At 38.8% G+C, this 14,960-nt stretch overlaps 1 protein-coding gene across 3 annotated transcripts in view; it reads right to left on the minus strand.

The window, feature by feature from the left end:
• Positions 1 to 1,590: 1,590 nt before the first annotated feature.
• The window catches only part of KCNK2 (potassium two pore domain channel subfamily K member 2), a 196,761-nt gene continuing 183,391 nt past the window's right edge, over positions 1,591 to 14,960 (minus strand). For all 3 annotated transcript variants that reach the window (XM_058700295.1, XM_058700296.1, XM_058700294.1), the window contains exon 7: positions 1,591 to 3,766. In XM_058700295.1, coding sequence (XP_058556278.1) covers positions 3,449 to 3,766 — 318 coding nt within the window. In that variant the 3' untranslated portion in view covers positions 1,591 to 3,448. The remainder of the gene's footprint in view (positions 3,767 to 14,960) is intronic.

A 14,960-nucleotide genomic window follows, 5' to 3' on the forward strand; every position in this document is an offset into this window, starting at 1 on the left:
TTTCCCCTTAAAACCACAATGAAAACCACCTATTAAAAGTAACCAGGTTCCCTCTTGGAGCTGACACAAGAGTATGTGCAAGGCCAGTACGTTTCACTATGAAAGTTTTACACATTTAAGTAAACTCATGCTGGAGCAAAATCATATATTAATTTTAATGAAATTATGAGTATTCAAATAGAGACATCTTTTACTTTATACAAACGCAAATTTGTACTCACATTTTAATAAAGAATGCAAACCACAAATAAGTTATGATTTTACTTAGAACAGCAAATGTTTTTTTTAAAAAAAAGAAAACAAAAATAGAAGTTGATCTAGGTGTCCAGTTCCTAGGCGTAAATAGCTATATCAAATCTTTAGAATGGCTAAATTTGTTTGTTTGTTTTGGTATTCCATCTGAAATTTCACTTAGTCTGCTTGAACGTCTAGCCTTAAGAATCAAAGAATTCTACACATTTTTTACACAAAGGAGGGATTTAGTCTTCTTGTGTATCACATGCTCCTTAGAATTTGAGAAAGAAACAAAGCCCTACAAACACACTGCTCCCACCTTTTTGATGGCTAAGACACAAATTATTCAGTTCCCTCCTGGCTTTAGAAGTTTCACTATTTCCTGTATTACAAGAGTGAAGTGTTATTGAAAAAAGGGTGTGTGACATAGATTTGTATGAGAAATTGAAAGAACTCCAAAATAATCACTTTTACATTTAATAGCTATAAGGTAGAGGATTCTTGTCTAGAATCCATGTCTAAGATTTCATATCAAAGAGTTCCTGATCCTTGCTGATTCCAGTACTTAATTTTTTCCTCCGATATTCTTCAGGGCAAAACTCACTCAAACTGGTCTATTGGAAAAAAAAAATTCACTAGAAGATTCTAGACTATGTTAAAACCTTTATCAATGTTCTTTCCACAGTAAACAAAGTAATTTTAAATTTACAAATTAAGTAAACAAAGCTTGAGGAAATAAAATTGATAAAATACACACTTTTTCTTAGATTTTCCCCAATTTTGAGGATAATGTTGGGAACGAGTTTTAAGCTATTTACTGAGCATCAAGGTGCATGGGTATGAATAAATAATATATTTATGTAAGACACTGATAAGGTATGTTCAAATATTTGGGGCATGAGGTTTAGAAATTTAGTTGGCAACTGCCTTCTTTAGGCTTCAACACTGCCAGGATTTTTTATTGTTTTGTTTTGTTTTGTTTTGTTTTTTCCTTAGAAAAAAGTACTCAGGTGCCTGTTTCTGGCATTCAGATTAACTCAGTGTCAAGACAGGGTCTAACAGTGATAAAATAAGCTATTGATATGTCATGATTTAACGGAAACAATCTTGAATTTATATGCAATTTAAAATACCCTATTTCAAAAGTGCAATTTCAGGATGTTTACTTTCGATTACAGTCACCAAGAAGAACATTCTGTATTTGCCAAGGGTAGTAATACTGCATCAGAAATATTTCTTGAATATTATGAATGAAGGAGCCACAGAAAACTCAGCATGAAAAGTGACGTCCTGGAGTTCTACTCAGCTAGAATCCCTTCTGCATTCTCAGCAGCAAGCAGGACACTCAGAAAATGCTGACTTTAATTACAAACTTTATTTGTCAATACAATTCACAGTTTATACATGGTGCATTCCACCATATGAACTTTCAGAACAGTTATTGAGGAGATGAGTGTAGCTTTCTTTCTAAAAGAGCCTGACTTTCTAAAATTTTGGTTAGAATTTTTTAAGTTTATAAAAGTACCTTCAACAAGTTTACATAATATTTACATGTCTAGCTTAAATTTAAATTTTGGAAAATAAGCATCTATTTAGATGTTTTTTTTTTTTAAAGATCCTGTTTATTTTTTAACACCCTAATCTGAATGCTACTTATTCAGATATTTCCACCACTGTCACTCCCCAGAATAAAAGAAATGTTTTGTAATTGTATTTGGGGAAATCATCTTTCTGCATTTTAAAAATTATATATACAATGTACAGCAGATCTAAGTATGAAAATAAACGAGAGTAGCAATCTACTAGGTGCCTGTAATGAGTTTTTTCTGAATCTTGGAAACATCCAAAGAGTTACAGGATATAAAATTCAACTAAAAAGGGTTATCAGCATTTTCTATCTAAAAAAAAAAAAAGCTCCCAAGATTTAAATTGTGCTATAACAGCTTTTCTCTAATGTCAAAGATGAATTATGCCTGCAATCTGCATTTTTTTCCATGTGCAATATATCACAGTGATCCCAGTTTCCACTTCTCTCAAACTCAGTCGCAGCTCCAGAGGGACACCCACACAAGGCTAGGCTGTGCCCAACTCCAGCTACAGCGTCACCTCCCCTGTCTGGAGAAAGTCACCCAGGGAAAGAAAATCGTGTAAGCCTTCCACGTCAAAAAGCAAATAGGTGCTGGCAGTATAATGTTTATTAGCAAATGCCTCGTAACACATTATCGTGCTATCTTCTTTCACACCAATTGTCTTAAATCACCTCCAATACTATCCATGTCTGACAGCTTTCTCCTATCAGATCATATATATATATATATTTTTTTCTTCCACCTTTAAAAAATGTAGTTATTAAATGATAAATTCCAAATACTGCCAGGAAAAAAGGGACTGTTTTGGAGCCGCCAATTTTACCGGCCTGGAAATAATTACACTGTGTGTATGTACCACTGGTACCTGAGTCAAATAAATACTACTCAGAGGGACCATCTGTGCACCTCATTTCTTTGCAGTGCCTTTAACGCTAGAATTTCTGAGTGTTGCTTCAATGTCCATCTAATGTGGCATCTATTCCTTCTTCGGGCATCATCACTTCATTTTACACACTGTTTCCAGCAAGGTATGGTATTCAAACGGGAGTTGTGGGATAAAGGGCTGCAGAGGTGAGCCTAGGGGTAGGGCGGGGAAGGAGAAACCATACATTAGCTAGAGGGGTTCTGTTTCTTCGTAAGATAAGGCACTGACAGAAAATTTCTTAGGTAAAAGGCTGCATAAGAATCTCTTGCCATTTACAAAAAGAAATGTTGTCATCCATAAATGGTCCATATCTAGGCTCAGTTAGGTAGACCCTGAAAAGTTAAGGACTGATCCCTCAAAGCTACATTATTACCAGAAACAATTATAATTCATTCTGAGGCCTTATGGCACATTAGGAAAAGAGGGAGGAAAACAGTCTGGGCACAGAAAGGCATCAGACATTGCTTGTTTTATTCCACTTGTCTAAGAACGTGGACCGTTCAACAAGCGTCATCAAAAAGATAGTGCTGGCTCAGGATTCCAAATTCTCTTGATGGTTGATGACCATGATGGGTGTTATCTATTTTGTTTCCCCCTTTGGAGCTCATGCACAATTTAAAAAATGCTACCAGCAACAGTCATTAAAGAGCATACAGAAGTCCTCACCTATGGCTACGCCTAAGGCTCTTCAAAGAGAGGGCTATTTAATGTTCTCGATCACCGCAATCTCCTCGCCTGCACAGTGGGGCGTCAATCCGTTCAAATAGATACTCTCAGTTTTCAGTAAGGGAGGCAGGACGTCCCTCTCGCTGGCCAGGTGATTCACGGACAGGGTCCTCCTGCACGGGGTCAGCTCTTGGTTGTGGTTCCCGGCGAGTTCCGCCGACAGCTTCCGCTTAATGGAGGTGGCGCGCTGGAACTTGTCGTAGATCTCCACGCTCAGGCGCCTCCTGGTCTCCTTGAACTCGGCGGTGACGTTTGCCGTCCACTCAGCGGCGTGGGCTCTGAACTCTCCCACCTGGAGCACGCACGCGGAGAAAACACAGAGACACACCAACACGACAGTCAGCATTTTGTGTGCCTTCTCTCTCGAGCGTTTTATTGTGTTTTAAAAAGGAGATCGGAGCCTTTCGAAATACCGGAGGTCTGAGGATTGGTGTAATTACGCACGCGGTGCAGCGTGAGGCTCCTTTTGACATAGATACGGCCCTACAAATTAATCCGTGAACTTAAACCCTCCAAACCGAATTGTATTAGAGGTGCTAGACGTGCCTCTGTCACTGAAGCTTCTGCAGCTGTAAAAAGGCAATCTCTAACTTTTTGAGACGCTGTGGGTTATTTTTTCATCTGTAATTTCCAGAAGTATTTGAACGTAGAAAAGGCAGTCAGACACCGGTAGGAGCAGCAAGACCGAGTAAAAGCCCAGAATGTGAACCCCGGTGACCTGGTTGGTGCCGGTAGCGATGCTGTGTTTGCTCGGGATGCAAACACAGGTTTGAGAGGGCGGAAGTGGTGTGTGCAAAACTTTGTGTCCAACCCCACACTGGCGTCATCTGGGAATTCTCTGTTTACTAAATGAGGAGTAAAATATTTTGTTTCTGCTTTCAGGGAAAGCAAAGGAAGGAGAGCTGGCAGGCCCACTTTGAGGCCCATTTGGAGACTAAGTCCAAGGCCTAGTTTCTGAATGAACGTTTGCGGAATTGGGGAAGTTACTCAACCCATCCCAGCCACCGCTTACTCGGGGGTAAGACAGGCATCTTCAGGGCACAACCGTCTTCTCTGTATACTGACTGTACTTACTTCCTCCCCCATTCTGATTGTCATTAATGTTTTTACAGAAATGGTCTTACATGAAACACATTGTTTTGCAAATGGCTTTTTTCCCCCACTTAACCAATTTTAGTCATTTGGTCCTAATAGTATCCATTAGTGCTGCCTCACAGTTTGTATCAGCTGATAAAAACAGAGGGGGGAGGGGGATGACCACCTCCAGGTCCTGTTCTGTCGCTCACATTCTGTGTGTCCACAGGCAAGCGATTTTTACCTTTTTTGAACTTTAGGTTCCTTATCTATAAAATAAGGGTAATAATGGTTTCATAGGAGAGAGAAGTGATGTGCGTGTGTCTCCTTAAAATATAAAGGACTACAAAATTACTAACTATGGCAGTGAGGCTGGTGATGATATGGCTTGCCAGGGGTACTTTGAGAGCTTAAAGCAGAATACCAGAAACAGACTAAGTGATGCAGAATTGAAAAAATGGGACATTTCTCCCTGGAATGTAATTCACAGTTTCTAAGCATCTAGCGGAGACGTGGTCTGAGGTCTCTTGGCAGGTCTCCCCAGAAATGCAACGGATTACCTAACCCTGGGTTACATGGAACTTTAAGCCATGAGGCGCTTTGGACATGTTGAAGACATATGTAAACGATACTGCTGAACCGTCGTCCTGGTCAGATGCACTGGGTGATGTATTTCATTAGTCAAAGGAAGGCTAAGGCAAGAGAGTGATTATGTTTATGTTCTGCTCATTTTTACAACTGGGATAATATTTTAAAAACTAATGGTGAATTCAGTATAGAACTCAATAAACATTTACTCATAATAAAAAGGACTGTCCCTATTAACGCGGGTCTATGTCATGGGATTGTGTAAAATTCTGTATATATGTATAGTGCCTACTATGTGCTGGATGGTGCTCTTTCGAAAGCGTTAACTTAATCACCTTGAGGATGGTTCTTTCCCCCATTTGACAGAAGAAACTGAGGCTAGAGAGGTTAAAACACTTACGACACAGAGTAAATATGTGCTGAAGCCAGAATTCAAACTTGGAGGCCTAGCTCCACCATATTATTCTGCCTTGCCAGTAAAATATATATATTTTTTAATTTTTGTAATGTTTATTTATTTTTGAGAGAGAGACAGAGTGTGAGTGGGGGAGGGGCAGAGAGAGAAGGAGACACAGAATCCGAAGCAGGCTCCAGGCTCTGAGCTGTCAGCACAGAGCCTGAGGCGGGGCTTGAACTCCTGAACTACTAGATCGTGACCTGAGCTGAAGTTGGACACTTAACTGACTGAGCCACCCAGGTGCCCTGCCAGTAAAATCTTATTAATTCTAAGGACTAAATGTCTTTTGGAGGAGCATAAGGCAAATTCACATCGTATGGAAATCTATTCCACTGGCAGTTTATATATTAGGGTGAGGATAGTCTGCCACGGTTTCCTAAAGATACTGGGAGAATAAAAGTTTTTCCAGTTCCCGCTCTAGGGCTACTTATGTAAACCAACAGTGGTATCTGTTTCCTCTCTACTGTGCCCTGATTCTTCTATTATTCTTCACGATACTGGACTTGAGGAATGTAGCCACTCAAACTCAAAACCTGAAAGTAAGGAGGAAGAAAAAGAGAAAAATAAAAGAGAGTCCCTCAAAAACCAAACCAAGGCCATCAAAATAATTAGTTATTCCTGTTTCTTAAAAAAAAATATCCTGAACTTACAGAATTGTCTATAGCAATATAGTCATTATTGATCAAATAACAGTATCCTATAGTCCCGTTTCTGTTAATAAGGATGAAACTGTATATTGAAACTCTAAAGGTGCTCTTTTGTTTCCAAAAGAAATTAGAATGTCACATTTATATAAGTAAAATTTTTCTTGATTGAAATGTTAATGCTTGTGGTGTTCTGGAGAATTACAATGAATCCTTATGCACTAAAACATTTTTTGTCTCATTGGATTTTTATAAAAATCTTTCAATCACTTAATCAAATAGGATCTCATCTGCCTAAAACTAAGCAGTCTACACTACTTAGTAACGAAGCAGAGGACCCCAAACGAGCAAAAATAGCTCCTAAAGGATCACAGTGAATGTTCCTGCAGCTTAGGCACTTGACTCAGAGAAGAGGTCTCCCCCCAGATTCCATGTGTCCCGGATTTGTACACGGTGCTCACAGGCCATGTGATCTGATTTACAAGCAGAGGAAGAAAATGGAGTGCTACAGTCACTTGCCCTCTGAACTCTAAGGGAACTGCTCTTACCCTTGTCACTAAATTTACAGTGGACCGTTCTTTGTCCCTGCTCAGCCTGATCTTCACCAAAGGGTTTTGCTGACTACTGCCTCCCTTCCAATCAATCTTTGGTCCTAGTTTCCAAATCAGCACCCTCTCAAGTTGTTGCTTTACCACGTAGGCTAATTCTTCTCAATCACCTTGGGGACTCACTTTCTTTTACCTTTTCCTTGACTATCTTTGTTCCCCAGAGTTCTAGTCTTCTCATTTTCCCTGGATGATTGTCTCTTTCCAATGGTTTCAATTACCATCTGCCTGCTGATGACTACCAAAATACCTATTTCCAGGTCTAATCCCTGACTGAATTCTGTATCCATACAACCTTCACTTTAGATGACTTCTTGGCATCTCAAACTCAGCCTATCTCCAAATGAAATCATTTAACTTCTCCAACCTGTTCTTAGTTAATTGCTTATCACAGTGAACAGTACCATTAACCACTGCATTTCCCAGGCTGAACTTCAATATAATCCTTTGTTCTTCCTCTCACTCAATCTTATGTCAAATCAGCCTTGAGTCTTCCCGATTTCCCTCTTTTTCTCTCAATTCCTTTCACTTCTCTCTATTCCTGTTGTCAAAACTGTGGTCCTGTCTACCGTTTTGGCCCATCTGTATTGCTTCAGCAGCCTCCTAACCAGTCTTGCTGACTTACGTCCACCTCTCTCAAATGCATTATCCACACAGCAGTTACAGTGAGTTCCCTTTAATAAACACGAATCGATCAGGTACTTCCCCTTGTATAAAACCATTCAATTGATTCCTGCTTCACTTAGGAGAAAGTCCAAACTCTTTCAAGTGGCTCATATGTTCTAGGGTCTACCTATTTCGGCCTCAATTCTAACCATCATCCTTCTCAAAGTCTATTCTTAGGGGCCATCTTGAACATTTATTTCCTCAAACACACCACTCATTCTTTTGCCTTTATTCATTCACTGGTTATTATTCTCTCTGTTCAGAGTAGTGTTCCCAAGTCCTTCTCTAGTGCCTAGTGCATTTCCTACTCATCCTAAACTAGTCACCCTAGACTGCTTCCCGGAGCCATTCCCTGACCTCCCCTGCCCCGCCCCCAGACTACATCAGGGTCATTACAGCAGTCTGTACTTCCCTAGCATTACTCTCATCACAATGTATTACAACTATTAGTTTCATTGTTCTCTTGGCTTCATGGTGATGAAAAGATATGTCTGCTGTATCCTATTCAGCTTTCCCAGAACACAGAAGAGTGTAGATAGTGGGGATTTAGTAAGTGTTTGTTGGACAAATGAATGAATGAATGGCAGACCAGTCATGTTTTGGAAACCAAGCTCCAATAAGAAGAGTGTGCCTCCTGGTTGACTCTGATGGGATAATCCTGTTCCTTTCAGGAGAAAGATACAGCCAGGTCTATTCATAGTAAACATTCAAAGTATGTGTCCTCAAACTTTTTAGACTTTGTAGAGTCTCCTCACCATTCTAAGAATGGTTCTCAAAGTGAAGAACATCATTTAAATAAAATCCCCTTTAAATCAAAGTAAAAATCAAAATTCACCATTTTGTGTGACAATACCTGACTAGGCTATCCCAGAGCCTGGCTGCAACATCATTATGTATATAACATTTAAAGTTAAAGAAGGGTTAGTGCTTTTATTTTAGAAGAATCACCAATATCTTCGTCTGCCACTATGAACACTTGCTAAGCATCTAATAGCTTTTCAGGGTAGCAAAGTCTCATGATTACAGAGGTCCAGTATTTGCCTCTTCAGTAGTGGTTCCAAGCCCTAGAATCTTCAGGTTCTCTAAAGTATCTGAAATAATACCAAGGAGGCCCTTGATATGGTAGCAACATACTTTAAAACCAAGCACTTGCCATATTTCAACTTCTTTCAGGGCAATTTACCTAAATCACATAAGATTGACAGGATGGCCTAAGAAAGATGAAAGTTCACTACTTTAGAAACTTGCAATTTATGAAGTTCACAGGAAGCTCATTTGTAATCATAAGGAGTATTTATCACTCCATTGACTCTAAATCAACCAATGACATGGCAGATTCTTTGAGGGTAAAGATCACTGGCCAATTTCTTATCAAGCTCACCCTTTCTTCCCCCTTCACATTGCAGCTTCTGGGGCAATGCTTTGAATAGAGTAATTTAAAGTTTAGTTTTCTCAATCTAGATGGTAAGCTTAATGACAGAAACTATGCATCCTATTTATTTCTTCTTCTCATAAAAGTGCCCAACATGGTAATTTGAACAAACTAGACTCCTGGATGCTTTCTGACCGACTAGTGAGAAATCTGTGGCTGCTGACTGACACAGCCCTCTTCCTGAATACAGACACTCTCAGGGACTCGCCTATGAAGCTGCTATTTGCATAAGTTCTAGATCAGTGTGTGTTGGTACAGCCTGAAGAGAAAGCAATTTATAAATCAATTTTACTAATCACTAAAATGTTCATATCCTTTGATGAAAGTCAATTCATAGAAATTTATCCTGGACAAGAATTTTTGCCAAAGGGAAAAAATACGTATGGAGATATTCTCTGAACTATACTTTGAATTGCACACTAATATTGAGATTAGTAAAGGTCATTTAAGAAGCCAGTGTTCATGAGAAGTCCTCAGCTTGAGAAACTATTTTCTCTTATTATCTTGTGTTGAGTAAAGTGATGAAGAAAGTAAAATTATGTCTCTATTTTGATTACAACTATGTAGAATAATGAATGTATATAGGCAAGGGTAGTAGAAACAACAGTATGTAAAAATGGCAACTGTAGATTTCAACAGTCCCATATTGAATGCTTATTATGAAACAGATCCTGGGCTTCTGACTTTCTTGAGTTGCAGAAATTTTTGAGTAGTTTTTTTTTTTCCTTTTAAATCTCCCCTTACTGATGTTATAGTACTGCCTGTGTAGATTCAGTGTCTAGCATACCCAGCCCTGAAAAAAGCTTGTGAGGGCAGAGTTCTCTATGGAATGCTTTTTATTTGCTCAACACATGTACCAGAATTGGATTGCAGTTGCCACTGGGAGTTTTTCTCAGCCAGACATCAAAGAAAAAAATATACCTTGCAGGAATCTTTAAAGCTACAAAGAAAAAAATACCTGAGAATCAGTAAGATGTAAAGGCAGCCTCCAGAAGGGGAGAAAATATTTGCCAATCCTATTATCTGATAAGAGGTTGATATCCAAACTATATAAAGAACTCCTACAACTCAATAGCAAAAAAACAAGCAATGTGATGAAAATAATAGGCAGAGGATCTGAATAGACATTTTTCCAAAGAAGATACACAGAGCCCCAGCACGTACATGAGGTGTTCAACATCACCCATCATCAGGGAAATGCAATTCAAAACCACCATGAGATATCCGCTCACACCTGTTAAAACAGCGAGTATAAAAAAGATAAGAAGTAACAAGCTTTGGCCAGGATGTGGAGAAAAGGCAACCCTTGTGCACTGTTGGTGGGACTGCAAATTGCTGCAGCCACTCTGAAAAATAGTATGTGGGTTCCTCAAAAAATTAAAAATAGAACTAGCATATGATACAGCAATTCCACTTCTCAGCATTTATCCAAAGAAAATGAAACCACTTGCTCAAAAAGATATACGCACCCTCATGTTCACTGCAGTATTATTTGCAAGAGCCAAGACATGGAAACAACCTAAGTGTCCATCGATGGATGAATGGATAAAGAAACTGTGGTGTATATATAAATATATTCAGTCATAAAAAATGAGATCTTGCCATTTGCAACAACATAGATGGAACTTGAAGGCATTATGCTAAGTGAAATAAGTCAGAGGAAGACAAATATCATATAATCATATGATCTCATTCACATGTGGAATCTCACACACACACACACACACACACACACACACACCAAGCTCACAGATAACAGAAGAGACTGGTGGTTGCCATAGGCAGGAATAGCAGGGTGGGCAACATGGGTGCAAGGAGTTAAAATGTACAAACTTCCAGTTATAAATAAGTCATGGGGATATAATGTACAGCATGGCAACTATAATTAATAACACCATACTGCATATTTGAAAGTTGCTAAGAGAGTAGATCTTAAGAGTTCTCACCAATAAGATTAAAAAATTCTGTAACTATGTATGGTGATGGACTGGTGGTGATCATTTTGCAATATATACAAATACTGAATCGTTATTTAGTATACATGAAAGTAATGTCATGTTGTATGTCAATTATACCTCAAAGAAATTAAAAAATAAAATATTAAAAAGACGGAGAATGTTTGAATCACTACTTCTGAATCTTTACCTTGTTTACTAAAGTATAATCCATTACACTTTACATCTAGGTGTGATGACTTTCATATTTATTAGTGATTTCACTTCTGAAAGTTTCCTTGTCTCTACCCCAGGTCAGTCTTCACCAGAATAGTCTTTCCTGGTAACAGAAAGTGTAATGACCTAAAGAGAATGGTCAGTGTTCTAAGTTTGAAAAAATTTTTTTTTTAATTTCAGGTCTTTTAAATGTTTGGTCTTTATCAACTGCATTTCTAAGGTTATTTTCCTTCAAGCAACTCTGCAAAATACCAGCTACATGTTTTTTTTATTTTATTTTTTTTTATTTTTCCAAGAGAGTAAAGCTGATTCGTGAGGAGCAGTAATGCCTTATACTTTCTTTTCCCTTCTGCTCTGTGTCTGAGCCATGCTTCTGTGACAGGAAGACACAATCCTAGCCTGATTTTTGATAAGAGAATAGATTCCAAGGTGCAGGTGTCCTCTCAACAAGGCAAAAGTCACTGTCTCTTCATCAGCAGGGGTTCCCTGAAAAATTGCTGTTGAATATTAACTGATACGCAAGGGGTTCTACAATTTTATTTTTTAAAAATGTTTATTTATTTTGAGAAGGGGGGAGGGGCAGAGAGAGGAAGAGAGAGAAACCCATGCAGGCTCTGTGCTGTCAGCACAGGGGGCTCTATAATTTTAAACCATGCTGTTCATGAGTCCTGTGTTGTTGGTTTTTTTTATAAAATTCAACAATCACCATGGGGTTAAATCTTATTTCATTTTAATCTGCTGCTTAATTTATCAAATGAACTTGTGAAATCCCTCCAATTTAGAATAATTCTAACCTGAATTATTTATTTACCTTAACTCTCTATTTCATTTTGACCAAACAAGTCTTTAGACCTTCCATACATTTCCATTAAGCTGGAAAACCTAGCATTCTCTGCTTTAGCTTTTCACCTAGAATCATAACTATCCTACTTTCCCACCGACCCATTAGCTTTGAAATTCTACAGCATTCTTTATAGAGTTTTTGGTTTTCAGATCATTAATAGTAATAAAAAGCTGCTCAGGTTCTAAATTGTCCATTTCCAAAGATTGAATATCTCAGCGACATTTTTTCCCCAATTACTTGCAGGCAGCTGCTCTAAAGTGGAGATCTGTGGTACAATTTGGAAAGTAGGCAACAGTGGCTCCACTAGTCCTCTGTGTTAAGGTAGTAATTCAAATTTCCTTTCCTTCACATCGCTTTCCACCAGTCATTTCCCTCGAATGACTCCCTTCCATTCTCAGTTCATGAACAAGGCCAATTTTTGCAGTTCTACAATCTTTGCTAGTCAGTTTCTCCCTACAGACCTTACCCTACCTTATCTCTATTTTCTATCCTAATTGGATTTTTCTTTCCATGTGTGCTCAATTAACTATGAATAATAATCACTCATTATAGGTAAGCCAGTCCCTTTCATAGAGTCATAACTAGATGAGGAATTTCTATCTGAAACTCTGTAAGGTTTTTGTAAGTTTTTTTCCAATTAACAAAAGCCAACTCAACTACTGGATAATACTTGGAAGAACTTCAACTTTTCTTAAAAAAAAAACATTTTTTAGGGGCGCCTGGGTGGCTCCGTCAGTGAAGCGTCCCACTCTTGGTTTCAGCTCAGGCCATGATCTCATAGTTTGTAAGACTGAGTCTCACTCATATCAGGCTCTGAAGGTGCGGAGGCTGCTTGGGATTTTCTTTTTCTCCCTGTGTCTCTGTCCCTCCTGCTCTCACACTCTCTCAAAATAAACTAAAAACCCCCAACATTTTTTAATGTGCAGATCTAACCATTGATTTTTTAAAAGTTTTTGCTTAAGTTTCAGTTAATCCACACAGAGTGTAGTGTTCGTTTAGGTGTACAATATAGTGATTCTACACCTCCATACAACACCCGGTGCTCATCACAAGTGCCCTCCTTCATCCCCATCACCTATTTCACACCCCCCCCCCCCCGCCCCGCTCCAGGAACCATCAGTTTGTTCTCTATAGTTAAGTCTGTTTCCTGGTTTGTCTCTCCCTGTCTCTTTTCTTTTTCCCTTGTTCATTGATTTTGTTCCTTAAATTCCACATGAGTGAAATCATATGGTATTTCTCTTTCTCTGACTGACTTATTTCACTTAGCGTAATACTCTCGCTCCATCACGTTGTTGCAAGTGGCAAGATTTCATTCTTTTTTATGGCGAATATTCAGTTGTACTGCTTTGACATGGTAGGGTAACATGGCCAGGGACCTTTCTCCCTGAAGGATGGCTTCCAAAGAATCTAAAGCCAAGTTGAGCATTTAGGATTTAATGGCCATTTTGTCGTCTTCACCAGGAATAAGACTAAAGAGGTTTTTCTTGTCTTTCTCCAATGCATTTTCCTGCTCTTTGACAGTGGGATGTTAATTTCTTTTTCTCAGTGTTCAAACAATATATCTTAAAGACATGAGGAAAATTAAAAACTAAAAGCAAGTAGCTGAGTTGAAAACTTTCTTCTGGTTAAATTTGTGAAAAAAATTTAAAGACTACTTTGCATTCCAATTTCAGAGGTTGCCTAGCCTGTAATTCTTGACAATTATTATTAATTCATTTTCTGGAGTATTGACATTTCATCGTATTGTTGAACTGCACTGTTAAAAAGACCAAAGTAGTCTCTTTACCAACCAGGGTAAAACAAACAAACACAACTGAAAGGATTACTAAGTGTCACGTTATCTTCATGGAATGGCACATGATGTTTTTTTCTGGTTTTCAGTAAAGTGTATGTAATATTCATAATGCCTCTTTAATATAAACTGCTTTTTTTAGTTAGCAATTTCACCAGTTCTTTTTTTAAAAAAAATTTAATGTTTATTTTTGAGAGAGAGAGAAAGGCAGAGAGAGAGAAAGAATGAGTGGCGGAAGGGCAGAGAGAGAGGGAGACACAGAATCCGAGGCAGGCTCCAGGCTCTGAGCTGTCAGCACAGAGCCCGATGCGGGTCTTGAACCCACGAACCATGAGATCATGACCTGAGCCTAAGTTGGATGCTTAACCGACTGAGCCACCCAGGTGCCTTTCTCCAATTCTTAATACCACACAGATTAACATAATTGTGTAAGGATTAAGTACAATAGTTTTAATAAAACAATGTCAAGAAAAATAATAACACTAATATTAATGTTATGATTTTAAATGTCTTTCTTGTAAAATATTTGCAAGTATTAAATATAATGTTAACTGTTTTAATAAGGTGGGGCTGCAAAATCTACAAAGTCACTTGTAGACTAGACTCAACTTCTTAATTGTTGTAACATACTGGCAGTGTATCACTGAATATTCTTAAAATTCTCCCCTCTGGTCTGGTACTGCAGTTAACTTTGTTTTTTTTAAGTTTATTTATTTATTTTTGGAGAGTCAGAACGCGAGGGGGTGAGGAGCAGAGAGAGAGAGGGAAGATCTCAAGCAGGCTCCATGCCAGCCATCAGTGCAGAGCCCATGCGGGGCTCAAACTTTTGAAACTGTGAGATCATGACCTGAGTGGAAATCAAGAGTGAGGCTTAACAAACTGAGCCACCCATGAGCCCCTGTTACTGTAGTTACTTTAACAGTCTGTATTATGGAGCTCATCCAACCTACAGAACGTTTTATTGTACTGTAAAGATAGGGATATTAACGTTTATTTATTTTTGAGACAGAGACAGAGCATGAATGGGGGAGGGTCAGAGAGAGAGAGGGAGACACAGAATCTGAAACAGGCTCCAGGCTCTGAGCGGTCAGCACAGAGCCCGACGCGGGGCTCGAACTCACGGACCGCGAAATCGTGACCTGAGCCGAAGTCGGCCGCTTAACCGACTGAGCCACCCAGGTGCCCCAAGATAGGGATATTAAAATTCATGAAA

The sequence above is a fragment of the Neofelis nebulosa genome, chromosome 15 (assembly GCF_028018385.1).
Source record: "Neofelis nebulosa isolate mNeoNeb1 chromosome 15, mNeoNeb1.pri, whole genome shotgun sequence".
Taxonomy (NCBI): Eukaryota; Metazoa; Chordata; class Mammalia; order Carnivora; family Felidae; genus Neofelis; species Neofelis nebulosa.